At 42.7% G+C, this 15,014-nt stretch overlaps 1 protein-coding gene across 6 annotated transcripts in view; it reads right to left on the reverse strand.

Annotated features, from left to right (window-relative positions):
• The window catches only part of PALM2AKAP2 (PALM2 and AKAP2 fusion), a 526,900-nt gene extending 512,217 nt beyond the window's left edge, over positions 1-14,683 (reverse strand). For 3 of the 6 annotated variants that reach the window (XM_030823189.1, XM_030823172.1, XM_030823136.1), the window contains exon 1: positions 14,553-14,610. In XM_030823189.1, the coding sequence (XP_030679049.1) occupies positions 14,553-14,557 (5 nt within the window). In that variant the 5' untranslated portion in view covers positions 14,558-14,610. Of the gene's footprint in view, positions 1-14,552 lie in introns of all 6 variants that reach the window. The other 3 variants (XM_030823221.1, XM_003260340.4, XM_030823290.1) reach the window with 3 other exon arrangements.
• Between the last annotated feature and the right edge of the window lie 331 nt (positions 14,684-15,014).

The raw sequence follows: 15,014 nt of genomic DNA on the forward strand, positions 1-15,014 counted from the left end.
AGTCTGTTTTTGCATTGCTATAAAGAAATACTGGAGACTAGGTAATTTATAAGGAAAACAGGTTTATTTGGCTCACAGTTCTGTAGACTGTACAAGAAACATAAAACCAGCATCTGCTTCTGGTGAGGCCTCAGGAAGCTTCCACTCATGGCAGAAGGTGAAGGAGAGCAGGAGTGTCACATGGCAAGAGAGAGGGGAAGAGGTGCCAGGCTTTGTTAAACAGTCAGCTCTGGCATGAACTAATTTATTACTTCAGGGAAGGTACCAAGCCATTCATGAGGGACCCACCCTCATGACTCAAACAGTTCTCACTAGGCCCCACTGCCAACACTGGGGATCACATTTCAACATAAGATCTGGGCGGGGGGACAAATATCCAAACTATATCAAAATACTATATAAAAGTCAGTGGATTGTAATATATTTAATTTATAACCCATTTATTCAGAACTTGTGAAACACACATTTTCATTACACTATATTTTATGCTTTTGTACTGTCTGTGAAGAAGATTACACACGATGGTATAGACTTAATTGACTTGGTAGTAATTTAGGTAGCATCCGTTTATATACTATTAATAGGTTAAATTATCACATTTTTAAATAGTGCATCAAATACTATAAAGACCTATTTACAAAAGCAGAATTTTGACCAGGAATGTTCCTTCCTATAATGAAGAGAAATAAGATTTCATTTCTTTAAATAAAATCAAATTTTGATTAAGCCTACTTACAACTGAGATTGGTCTTCCCTCTAAGGCTTCAAATTTGGGGAATTTTTATTATAAGTTATATATAAGAAAATGACATCTTTCAGTGGGAAGTAAATGAGCACTTTGATATCTGTGGAATAGGGGTGTCTCCTTCTTAAATATTTGAGTATGCACATAACAACACTCAATATCTCTTCCCTATATTGGAGCATTGAGGTCCAATGACCAGAATGCATGAACAAACAGAAATCACCAGATTCCATCGCAGTAATAAGAAGGGTTCTCATAAGACTTTCAGTGCTTCTATCCTCACATGCTGTGTGAGCTAGGATCCCAGCTGGAAGCAGATGGCATACTCCAACTGGATAACTGAAATAATCTTAATAAAGAGACTGCTTTACAAAGGCAAAGGCAGAGCTGACAGTAACCCACAGCAATGGTGAAGCACCCAGGGGCTAACAAAGTGATGAGGGAACCATCGCCACATCAAGTCCCAAAGGAGCAAAGGAAGGAAGTGGCTACCAGCAGTGGGAGAGAGCTGTAGCTGTAGCAGTAGGAAGGGCTGCTGCGGCCTTCAGAAGAGGAAAGATGCCCTGGCCAACCCACTGCCCTGTAGGAAGGGAAACCATAGATTAAACCGTACACTGACCTCAATTTTCTCTCATCCATGGTTCTCCTGCTGGTGCCTTCCATTGATCCAACTCAATAGGAAGTCAAACAGTAGGAGAGGCAAGCTGAGGGAGTCTATAGAGGTCAGCCTCATAGGGCACAAAGCACAGCTTCATGAGGCACATAGGCAGGGAAGGGTAGAAAATGGATTTGAAGGATGAGATGGAGAACATCACCAGATACACCCTTTCCAAAATACTTCTACTGCAAAGTATTTATAATCTCATTCATGAACTCTTTTTTTGCCATACACATTCCTAAGAATTGAGAGAGAATAAAGATATATAATAACAACAGATTTGTTAACAACAATGACATTTGGTAGTTATTAATATTATTTTTGTAGAAACACAAGATTCATTGATTCATTAACTCAAAGATATGGTAAAGTCTTCTCTGTACTTCCCTCAAAGCTGCTGAAATGAACTAAAAGAAGGAAAAATTAGAAGGAAAATTGTATCTACTCTGAGGCTAGGAATGGTGGCTCACATCTATAATCCCAGCACTTTGGGATGCTGAAGTGGGAGGATTGCTTAAGGCCAGGAATTTGAGACCAACTTGGACAACTTAGTGAGAGTCTGTCTCTACTAAAAATGAAAATAATTTAAAAATTAGCCAGGCATGATGGTGTAAGCCTATAGTCCCAGCTACTTGGAGCCCTGCGGCAAGAAGATCTCTTGAGCCCAGGAATTCAAGGCTGCAGTGAGCTCTGATTGTGCTACTATGCTCCAGCCTAGGTGACAGGGCAAGACTTCATCTCTAAAAAACAAATAAATAAATGAATAAATTGATCTACTACGAAACTAGCAAACAGCTACAATTCTCAAATCACAAGTTATAAGAATTATCTGCCAAACAGAGTATAATTTTTATTAAATCAGTGGACAACCCTAAAAGGTGATATAGTCCTCTACAGATCTTAACTGGCTTTCAAATTTCTAAGTAAGGAGAGAGTACAGAAAGGCCCAACATTTTGTGGTTAGAACTGGCAAAAACTGGGGGACATCTGTGTGAAGGGGCTGGTTTCCTACCAGAGTGAACTGATGGAGAAAGTGACACCAATGGCACTACTGTGTGAATCCTTCATGTTTATTATCTGCAAAACCCGAAAACTGAAAACCTTAACATGGAGGAATCATCTCAAGGCAAGAGATGTAGGAAAATAGAAGGAAAAGAGTAATTACCTTTGTAGTTGATTTGCCCTACCACTCTCTTCATAAATGCTAAACCAAGTCATCAAGCAGTGGTAAAGCGCCAGATATCTGTCTACCCTCCTGCAACTCACACACACTCAGTAAGCTGGGATATGTGACCTGTCTGAATGATCTGCTCACTCTCTACGCAACTTTTTTAAACAGAAGATATTGCAGAGTTGTAAGAATTTTTTATGAGACAAAATATCCAATATAAAGCTAATGTCGGCCGGGCGCGGTGGCTCACGCTTGTAATCCCAGCACTTTGGGAGGCCGGGGCGGGCGGATCACGAGGTCAGGAGATCGAGACCACGGTGAAACCCCGTCTCTACTAAAAATACAAAAAATTAGCCAGGCGTGGTGGCGGGCGCCTGTAGTCCCAGCTACGCGGAAGGCTGAGGCAGGAGAATGGCGTGAACCCGGGAGGCGGAGCTTGCAGTGAGCCGAGATTGCGCCACTGCACTCCAGCCTGGGCGACAGAGACAGACTCCCGTCTCAAAAAAAAAAAAAAAAAAAAAAAGCTAATGTCTCCCCCAAATCACTGTCTCCATCCCCTCTACCTATTCTTGGGCAAATAGTAGGTTTGGATAGAATTACCTCTATGTGGAAATGGATAATAAATGCAAAGCCATTAACATGCACAGATTCTATATGCAGAGTTATTATTTTTATAAAAATGAGTTACCAGCAAATGGCAGATAAATAAATAGCTCAAGAAATACAGATAATTTTCTGATAAATTATTCTCCATACATTCAAAAAAATTGAATACATGAACTCTTTTTTAAGAAAAGTGCAAAATGTGCTAGCCAAACCAGAAAATAAATTGAAGATAACCATAAAACCATTTCGGAAGTGAACCCTACTTAGAAACTGTTGCTTAAAAAGAGAGTCAACTATCTACACGACAGATTTTTAAATGTAAGGAAACTCATAGGAACATCAGGAAAAAAATGAGAAAAGTTCAGAATTAATAGTTATGGAGGGCAATGGGTAACAGATGTCCCTGTAGTAGATAACAGAACAAATAGATTCTTCAATTGAAAGCCACAAGGAAAATATCTTTACAAAAAAATAAAGGAAAATATGACTCTTCAAATCAAAGGAACGACCATTTTCCAGAGAAAAAAACACAATGACGTACAGTAAGAAATATCAAAGAGAAGTTACCAAACTTTCAGTGTTTAAAAATAACTTGATCGGCATCAAAGCCAAAAAAAAAATTGCAGGACTGGGAGGGATGGGAGTGGGCAAGCCATCTACAAAGAAGAAATAGTCAGTCTAGCCTCAGACTTTCCCAGAGCAAGGGTCAATGCCAGAACACAATGGAATGACATCTTGGAGAATTATGAGGGGCAAAAAAACATGATTCTATAATTTTATACACATTCAACTTGTTTGTTCATAGAAACAACCAACAGGCATTTAAAATTTAATACACTTTGGCCCTGTTTGAAAACAAACCCTTTTAACTAAACACTAAATCAACCTACAAGATGCTCAAAAAAGAGGATGTCATTGATGAAAGGGCTGGTGGTGTTCTGACCGCATTTAGATCCAAGACTAACACTCAGCCCACAAAGCATGGCCCTGCCTCAGGACCTTTACAACTGCTCTTCCTTCTTCTGTTTGTCTCACCCCCTCACCTTGTTCAAGTCTCTATCCAAACTTGCCACGTCAGAAAGCTGTTCCCTGATGACACTATCAAAAATAACCCTCCCATCACTCTCCAGTCTCCTAATGTGCTTTTTTTTTTAACATTTATTGCTGCCTGACAAAGTATATATGTAATATATGTATTGTCTGTCTCCTCTAAAACAATATAAGCTCCTTTGCCTCTTTGACAATTTACTGTTGTATTCTCAGTGCTCAGAGCAGTGCCTTGGATGAAAAGGGCACTCAAAAAGAATCTCTTGATTGAATCAACTAAGATAATTATGTTCAAATTTGCAAAGGCTAAAACCTTTGAAAACATAAAACTAACACTATGTATTAGTCCATTTTCATACTATTATAAAGTTACTACCTGAGACTAGATAATTTGTAAACAAAGAGGTTTTATTGACTCACAGTTCTGCATGGCTGGAGAGGCCTCAGGAAACTTACAATCATGGCGAAAGGGGAAGCAGGCATGTCTTACATGGCAGCAGGAAAGAGAGAAAGAGCAGGAGAAACTGCCACTTTTAAACTATTGGATCTTGTGAGAACTCACTCACTATCATGAGAACAGCATGGGGAAAACCATCCCTATAATCCAATCACCTCCCACCAGGTCCCTTCCTGAACACATGGGGACTACAGTTTGAGATGAGATTTGGGTGGGGACACAGAGCCAAACTATATCACACTATAACTGCAACAAATGGTAAAAGTGGGGCTAAGTGACGTGTGCTCATTTCCTCAACTTTAAGAGTAAGAAATCTATCAATAAAGTCTACATTTGACAAACTGTAAAACAATCACTTGATCACTTTTAAAAGTCAATGAGATATTTTAAGCTTTGTCTTTGTAAGTGATTTACACTATCTTCTGAACATTTGCACCTTGTGGCTTCCTAGGGCTCTCTGAGAAAGTGACAAGTAGAGAGAGCAAGAGCACAGACCACGACCACTGACAGTGTATCATCACCACTTGATGATGTACATCAAGTTAGACTAGTCAAACACAAATATTCAAATATGAATATATAATGTGGCTAGGGTTGTCAAGGATTTGGGGAAACAGGGGCTCTCAAACATGATGATGGCAATGTAAAGGGATACAACACTTTTGGAGGCACCTGGGCAATATCTAACAAAATTTACAATGTGCATATTCACTTACCCAGCAACTTCATTTCTAGAAAATTGTATGCAGATTCATTTGCAGTGTGGACAAGGATGTTCATTGTAGCATTGAAAATAGTAGCAAAAAGTGGAAACAAGTCTAACTCTTCATCATAAAGAACTGGTTAATGATATTCCAAAAGTAAATACTAAGCAGTTTTATAAAAGCGAATGAAGTAGATGTGTATATATTGATATTCAAAGCATGTGTTTTACCACTGAGCTACAATGCTGACATATATTGAGAAGTAAAAGTATGTAGAATATAATATGAAGTGGAAAAAGCAAGCTGTAGAACAACATATGTGGTATGATTTCATTTATGTAAAAGAAATATTTAAACCTATATATATAAGTGTTTCCAACTCTATGATGTTTGCATGAAAAATATCTGGAAAGAGGTTTCCCAAGTGTTCATGGTAATCACCTCTAGGAACTGAGATATGAGGGAGAGAATGGAAAATGGGGATATTTACTTCATAAACTTCTACAATATTTGAATTGTTTTATAAAGCATACATTACTTTCATCATAGAAATTAACTTCTAAAAGTCTTACACATTTCTAAACACATTTGTTTAATGCCCACCATATGCTGAGCACACAAAATGCCACATTTTGTGTCATCAGAAGACTGATTTAGCAAGAAAAATAGTTCAAACTCACAAAGTATCCATAGTCACACGTAGACTAAACCATAAGCTCCTTGAAGACAGGGTAAGGGATGTTTTCATCACCTTTTATCGCAAGTACCTATCACAGTGCTTCATACATAGAAAGTATTCAATAAATATTTGCTAACTAAATGAGTTACTGGATGAATGAATGAAGGCATATGTTAAGAACCTTAAGTTATCTGTAACTTAATGTCCCTACTGCACTTATTCTTTCACGAACCTAGATTTGTGCATTTGCAAAATCAAACTTCAGATGTTTCATGACCACCACTGGATGCTATACGCCTAAGTCCATGTGATAACAGGCATCTGACTGGTGATGGGGAATGCCACTTCTGGTCCAAGACTGCCACCCACATTGTCAGAGCCCCAGGGCTTACAGGGATGGCAACAACTTAGAGTTCTCGTGTTACGTTCTTTGTGCCTTTTGGATCCCATACTGTTTTGAAGACCATTCCAGAGAAGTGTGAGGCAAAATCTATAGGTGTGGCATCAAATTAATAACTGCAGGTATTAAAGTGCATTCCTACAAACACATGGATCTCATACCCAACCCACCCAGGAGGGCAGCAAGTACCTGCCATTGCCTGATGTTTCATGTACCATACAAGAATGCTGACATGGTACAGAACATGACACCAACCCCACCTTCTGGTTTTCCAGTAGGTCTTCTCTGTTCTACACATCCAGTACAGAGCATGTCACAAAGAAAAATTTTAACTTCAATCAGTTAGTACCCTCTTTTCTTGTTTATTACCTAGATTTTTCTTTCTTTTTTTTATTTCTTTTTCTGCTTGCTTTTTTGTTTGCTCTTCTAGCCTCTTAAGATGGAAATTAGACCTTTCTTATTTTCCAAGATAGACCTTTTGTAAATTTTATTTTATTTTAGATTCAGGGGAGTACATGTGCAAGTTTGTTACATGGGTATATTGCATACTGGTGGAGACTGGGCTTCTAATGTACCCATTACCCAAATAGTGAACACTCTACCCAATAGGTAATTTTTCAACCCTTGTCCCTTCCCACCCCTGCCCCCGTTTTGAGGTCCCCAGTGTCTATTATTTTCATCTTTATGTCCATGTGTACATATCATTTAGCTCTCACTTATAAATGAGAACATGCAATATTTGGTTTTCTGATTCTGAATTAGCTCACTTAGGATAATGGCATCCAGCTCCATCTATGTTGCTGTAAAGGACATGATTTCATTCTCTTTTATGGCTGGGTTTTTTTTTTATTATTTAAACTAAGAAGCTCTTATTTTACTAAAACCAACAATGCCTGTGAAAAAAAAAATGACTATGTATCCTAATTTTCACTAAGTTTCATTTTAAATTGGAAACCTTGGTGATATGGTTTGTGTCTGCGTCCCCACCCAAATCTCGTCTTGTAGCTCCCACAATTCCCATGTGTTGTGGAAGGCACCTGGTGGCAGATGACTGAATCATGCAGGCAGGCCTTTCCCGTGCTGGTCTCATAATAGTGAATGGGTCTCATGAGATCTGGTGGTTTTTAAAATGGAAGTTTCTCTGCACAAGCTCTCTTTTTGCCTGCTGCCCTCCATATAAGATGTGGCTTGCTCCTCATTGCCTTCTGCTATGATTGTGAGGCTTCCCCAGCCACATGGAACTGTGAGTTCACCATTAAAACTCTTTCCTTTGTAAATTGCCCAGTCTCAGGTATGTCTTAATCGGCAGCATGAAAACAGACTAATACAGTACATTTGTACCAGTAGAGTGGGGTGCTGATGAAAAAATAGTCAAAACTGTGGAGGCAACATTGGAACTGGGTAACAGGCAGAGGTTGAAACAGTTTGGAGGGCTCAGAAAAAGACAGGAAAATGTGGGAAAGTTTGGAACTCCCTAGAGACTTACTGAATGGCCTTGACCAAAATGTTGATAATGATATGGACAATGAATTCCAGGCTGAGGAGATCTCAGATGAAAATCAAAAATTTGTTGGGAACTGGAGCAAAGATGACTCTTGTTATATTTTAGCAAAGAAACTGGCAGCATTTTTCCCTTGCCCTAGAGATTTGTGGAACTTTGAACTTGAGAGAGATGATTTAGGGCATCTGGTGGAAGAAATTCCTAAGCAGCAAAGCATTCAAGAGGTGAATTGGGTGCTGTTAAAGGCATTCAGTTTTATAAGGGAAGCAGAGCATAAAAGTTCAGAAAATTTGCAGCCTGACAGTGTGATAGAAAAGAAAAACCCTTTTTCTGACGAGAAATTTAATCAGCATACACACACATGAGTTTACTGATTTAACATCTATCTCTCATCAGACAATGCGAATCATGACTGTTTTGTTGACCAGTGCTAATCTCAACAAATATTTGTTGGTTAAATTAAAACATAAAAGAAGTGAATTTTATTCCCTCTTTTAATAAATGTTTATAAATATAAGTTGGTTACAGTAAGTAAGGGGAATGGAGTCCCTATTTCACTCATATTCAAAGTGGGCTTTCCTACCTGGGATGAAATTTGAGGAGTGTTTAGATTGAAGGGAAGGGGCAGTATTCAGCACAAGGGAAATGTTGTGAGACCCAAGGAGGGACAGGGAAAGATGATATTCTAAAAGGGAAAAAAGTGAGAATGAAAAAGCTCATTATATTAAGTGATGTAGATTGGATGTCCCCCTCCAGGTATCATGTTGAGAGGTAATCCCCAGTGTTGTACGTGGGGCCTGGTGGGAGGTGTTTTGCTCCTGGGGGTGAAACCTGGGGATGGGGCCTTGGTGCTCACTGGCAATAGTGAGTGAGTTCTCCTGAGATCTGGTTGTTTAAAGTCTGTGACACCCCCCACCACCCCTCGCTCTTGCTCCTGCTCCCAACATACAACTTGCCAGGCTTCTGCTTCACCTTTCTCCATGACTGAAAGCTTCCTGAGGCCTCACCGGAAGCTGAGCTGACTCCTGTACCACACTTCCTATACAACCTGCAGAATCATTAGCCAATGAAAGCTCTTTTCTTTATAAATTACCCTGTCTCAGGGAGAGGAGCCAAGAGGGCCAAAAGGAACAGCTCCAGTCTACAGCTCCCAGCATGAGCAAGGGAGAAGACAGGTGATTTCTGCATTTCCAACTGAGGCACCAGGTTCATCTCACTGGGGAGTGTCAGACAGTGGGTGCAGGACAGTGGGTGCAGCGCACCGAGCGTGAGCCGAAGCAGGACAAGGCATTGCCTCACCTGGGAAGCGCAAGGGGTCAGGGAATTCCCTTTCCTAGTCAAAGAAAGGGGCGACAGACGGCACCTGGAAAATCAGGTCACTCCCACCCTAATACCGCGCTTTTCCAACAGTCTTAGCAAACGGCACACCAGGAGATTATATCCTGCACCAGGCTCAGAGGGTCCTACGCCCACGGAACCTCGCTCATTACTAGCACAGCAGTCTGAGATCAAACTGCAAGGCAGCAGCAAGGCTGGGGGAGGGGCGCCCGCCATTGCCAAGGCTTGAGTAGGTAAACAAAGCAGCCAGGAAGCTCGAACTGAGTGGAGCCCACCACAGCTCAAGGAGGCCTGCCTGCCTCTGTAGACTCCACCTCTGGACACAGGGTATAGCCAAACAAAAGGCAGCAGAAAACTCTGCAGACTTTAATGTCCCTGTCTGACAGCTTTGAAGAGAATAGTGGTTCTCCCAGCATGCAGCTGGAGATCTGAGAATGGACAGACTGCCTCCTCAAGTGGGTCCCTGACCCCCGAGTAGCCTAACTGGGAGGCACCCCCCAGTAGGGGCAGACTGACACTTCACACAGCCAGGTACTCCTCTGAGACAAAACCTCCAGAGGAACGATCAGGCAGCAACATTTGCTGTTCACCAATATCCGCTGTTCTGCAGCCTCCGCTGCTGATACCCAGGCAAACAGGGTCTGGAGTGGACCTCCAGAAACTCCAACAGACCTGCAGATGAGGATCCTGACTGTTAGAAGGAAAACTAACAAACAGAAAGGACATCTACACCAAAACCCCTCTGTACGTCACCATCATCAAAGACCAAAGGTAGATAAAACCACAAAGATGGGGAAAAAACAGAGCAGAAAAACAGGAAACTCTAAAAATCAGAGCGCATCTCCTCCTCCAAAGGAATGCAGCTCCTCACCAGCAACAGAACAAAGCTGGACAGAGAATAACTTTGACGAGTTGAGAGAAGAAGGCTTCAGACGATCAAACAACTCCAAGCTAAAGGAGGAAGTTTGAACCCATGGCAAAGAAGTTAAAAACCTTGAAAAAAAAATTAGACGAATGGACAACTAGAATAACCAATGCAGAGAAGTCCTTAAAGGACCTGATGGAGCTGAAAACCATGGCACAAGAACTACGTGATGAATGCACAAGACTCAGTAGCTGATTCGATCAACTGGAAGAAAGGGTATCAGTGATGGAAGATGAAATCAATGAAATGAGGCAAGAAGAGAAGTTTAGAGAAAAAAGAATAAAAAGAAATGAACAAAGCCTCCAAGAAATACAGGACTATGTGAAAAGACCAAATCTACGTCTGACTGGTGTACCTGAAAATGACGGGGAGAATGGAACCAAGTTGGAAAACAGTCTGCAGGATATTATCCAGGAGAACTTCCCCAGTCTAGCAAGGCAGGCCAATATTCAAATTCAGGAAATACAGAGAACACCACAAAGATACTCCTCGAGAAGAGCAACTCCAAGACACATAATTGTCAGATTCACCAAAGTTGAAATGAAGGAAAAAATGTTAAGGGCAGCCAGAGAGAAAGGTCGGGTTACCCACAAAGGGAAGCTGATCAGACTAACAGCTGATCTCTCAGCAGAAACTCTACAAGCCAGAAGAGAGTGGGGGCCAATATTCAACATTCTTAAAGAAAAGAATTTTAAACCCAGAATTTCATATCCAGCCAAACTAAGCTTGATAAGTGGAGAAATAAAATACTTTACAGACAAGCAAATGCTGAGAGATTTTGTCACCACCAGGCCTGCCCTAAAAGAGCTCCTGAAGGAAGCACTAAACATGGAAAGGAATAACCGGTACCAGCCACTGCAAAAACATGCCAAATTGTAAAGACCATCGAGGCTAGGAAGAAACTGCATCAACTAACGAGCGAAATAACCAGCTAACATCATAATGACAGGATCAAATTCACACATAACAATATTAACCTTAAATGTAAATAGGCTAAATGCTCCAATTAAAAGACACAGACTGGCCAATTGGAGAGAAAGTCAAGACCCATCAGTGTGCTGTATTCAGGAAACCCATCTCACATGCAGAGACACACATAGGCTCAAAATAAAGGGATGGAGGAAGATCTACCAAGCAAATGGAAAACAAAAAAAGGCAGGGGTTGCAATCCTAGTATCTGATAAAACAGACTTTAAACAAACAAAGATCAAAAGACACAAAGAAGGCCATTACCTAATGGTAAAGGGATCAATTCAACAAGAAGAGCTAACTATCCTATATATATATGCACCCAATATAGGAGCACCCAGATTCTTTATAAATTACCCTGTCTCAAGTATTTCTTTATAACAATGCAGGAACGGCCTAATACATTAAGGAAGCAAAGGAAGTAGGGCAGAAAACAGAGTTGGAAATTGGAAAGGTTAACCAGGAAGTGAGAACTTTGGAATGTCACTTGGGAATGGGAAAGCCAAGGCCAAGTAGATTAGGGAGAAGGAGGCTAATTGAGGCCGCAATTTGGATCCTGTGGAGCGAGAAGAATGGGATGAGGAAGGTCTTTGTTCACAAGGAGTTCCAGGTGTGAGCTTAGAACACCTGGAGGAAACCTTAGTGAGGGGACTCAGAGGGAATGTGGGAAAGAGCTGAGGACCTTTGTAAAGTTACCAATCCTGTGTGCTGTTCCAGTTATTGAGCACCCAAGTGGTAAGTCTGGGAGAAACACATCAAATATTAGATTATCCATGTGAGAGCATAAAGATGAAAGTTGCTGCCCTGGCAAACGACCAGCCTCTCCTTTAGCCCTACCCAGTGAGAGGACTAGATCTATGTTCAGTCTCTTGTAAAGGACAGTCTCCATGTCTAAGAAAATGACAGTGAGGAACAAGAATGAAGTGTGCATCAGGCCAAGTCTGTTCTGTATACCCAAGCCTGCTGTGGCTTCTTGCTGGTTCTCACATCTACAGTGGTATCTTGGGAATTATGTTATTCTCAATTGACCTCCAGGCATTGTCTTTCCCTTTCTTTCTTTTCTTTCTCTCTTTCTTTCTTTCTTTCTTTCTCTCTTTCTTTCTTTCTTTCTTTCTTTCTTTCTTTCTTTCTTTCTTTCTTTCTTTCTCTCCTTCCTTCCTTCCTTCCTTCCTTCCTTCTTTCTTTCTTTCTTTTTTTGAGATGAGGTTTTGCTCTGTCACCCAGTGCAGTGGTGCAATTATAGCTCAGTGAATCCTTGAACTCCTGGGCTCATCAAGAGTTCCTACCACCTCTGTCCTCAAAGCACTGAGATTGCAGTCATGAACCACCACACCATGTATTTCTTTATTAAAAAAAAAAAAAAAAGACTGGGCATGGTGGCTCACGCCTATAATCCCAGCAAGACTGGGGCAGGAGGATTGCTTGGGCCCAGGAGTTCAAGACTAGCCTGAGCAACATAGGGCAATCCCATCTCTATGAAAAATTAAAGATTAGCTGGGCATGGTTGTGCATGCCTGTAGTCCCATCAGGAGGCTGAGGTGGGGGGATTGTTTGAGCCCAGGAGGTCAATACTGCAGTAAGCCATGATAGTGCCATTGCACTCCAGCCTGGGTGACAGAGTGAGACCCTGTCTAAAACAAAAAATAGCTTGATGCCAATCCGAAACCCCATTAAATGCTGTAGACTATAATATTAGGTTGATGCAACAGTAATTTGTGGTTTTTGCCATTGAAAGTAATGTCAAAAGCTGCAATTACTGTTGCACCAACCTAATAATAATAGATAATATTCATAGATAATAGATATTTATTGAGCTTGCTTTATGCCAGGCTCTGTTCTAAGAACCTTATATGTATATGTATCAACTTACATGCATTAACTTCTTTAATGTTCACAAAAAGTACAAGAAATAGTTACTATTATTATTCCCATTTTCCAGATGGGGAAAATGAGGCCCAGGGAGATTAACGCCATTCAGCAAAGTGTCAGAAGGCTCAAACCAGCCTATCTGACTCCAGAACCCAGCTCTTAATCATGACACTAGTTCCTTAAATTTGTACATATCTTACAATTTACAAAGCCCTTTGGAAGAGATACAAATATTACATGATCCTCTCAATAATGCTTCAAAGTGAGTAAGGAACATCTTTGTTTCCATTGCACAGATAGGGAAACCGATGCTCAGAGACATTCAATTACTGGAGTAGGAAATCAATAACACCAGTATCAGGCTAGGTGGGGCCTGAAATCCGTGACCATGACTCCTACAATGCCACACCATCTCTCACTTCTGCTTTAGCAGCCTTTCTGAGGATTAAATTGCATCTACACAATCAGATATGCAGAGGGATAAAGGCCGCTAAGGTTTCTTGGGTTTGGCATGAAGGTCCTGATGTCTGAAAACATGACTTTATCTCTAACTTGAAATATGATTTCAGACGGCCTCAATGTCAAGGAGTAGTGTGGGAAGAGGACGGAAGAGGAGAAGCTGACCAAGTGAGCGGCATCTAATAGCCGGCTCCAAAAATGACCCTTCCTTGGAGCGGCTGGCTGTCGCCTGTCAGAGTGGTCCTGCAGTGGCAGCAGCTCGAGAGAGTGTCCAAAAAGCAATGCAGGGATGCAAACACAGAGAAAAGAGGAAGCCCAGACCAGACCCACAACCGGAGCCCTTTACTACATCTTTTCTGGTTAACGCCTCTCTTGTCTTCATGTCCTCTCTTCCCCACCCATCCATGCAGTATCCACGGTGCCAAACGTTGTAATTCCACTCCGGGCTGCCGCCAATATGTTTGTCTTATTTCTCCAATACCCCAGGAACAAATCAATTGTTTTGGATCTTCTGATGTTTTCTAGTAGCCAGGACATTGCAGCCCTGGCTCATATTACCCACTAACTCATCATTCTTCCATTACACGCTTCACACCGAACCGCGTTTGCTTCCGATCCGCAGTGACCCCCTCCCTCTTTTTTTAACTGCAGTCCAATAATGCTGACATGGTTAGGAATCGGAAGTCATGGCTATTGCGGCCAACTCCCCGATAAGCGGAAGCTTGGGGCAGGGATAGGAAAGCCCAGAACGTGCCTCCGTCCTTAGCAACATCATCTACTCCCCTCACTCGCCCCCCAGGCCCTGCTGGCCAAGGGGCAGCCGCAAAAACCACGCCACCCGGGGCTCCCACCCCTTGCCTCCTGCCGCCGCGGCGGCTGCTATAGAAACACCAGGCGTACACACGGGGCTGAAATTAAACACCCATCCTGGACGCGGACCCGAGCGGGATCTGCCTGCCGCCGCGGTCACCATGGCAACATGCCGAGGGTAGAGCAGTTGGCTGCGCGGCGCGGGGATACTCACTCCATCGCGGGGCTCGGCAGCCGGGCGCGCTGCTGCGGGGCTCACCGGCGCTGCTCGCCTCTCCCGGAGCGGAGTGCACTGGCCGCGCCGCGTGCGAGGTGGAGCTGGGAGCGTCTCCCCTCCCCGCCCGCACCCCCTCCTCCCCTGGAGGGTTGAAAGTGAGTGCTCAGGCTCTCTCGGCTCCCAGCCTGCGAATAAAACGGGAAGCAATTGGATAATGTTGTTCGCTGGGCGCTAGACAAGCCACCCCACTTCAGGGTTTCGGGGAGGGAGCCCGCTGGCAGCTGCGCCTGGGGTGAGGTGGCCACCAGCGCTCAGTGCCGCCCGCCCTAGGCGCCAGGTGCGCCGGGGCTCCCCTGGGACTGGCGGCGCGGCGCGGAGCCTGGGGAGAAGGGTGGGTGGGGGAGTAGGGCGGCTGCGGCGGGTGGCACAGCCCAGAGGGCATAGGGAAACGGGTGAGTC

Source organism: Nomascus leucogenys, chromosome 1a, assembly GCF_006542625.1.
Source record: "Nomascus leucogenys isolate Asia chromosome 1a, Asia_NLE_v1, whole genome shotgun sequence".
Lineage (NCBI taxonomy): Eukaryota > Metazoa > Chordata > Mammalia > Primates > Hylobatidae > Nomascus > Nomascus leucogenys.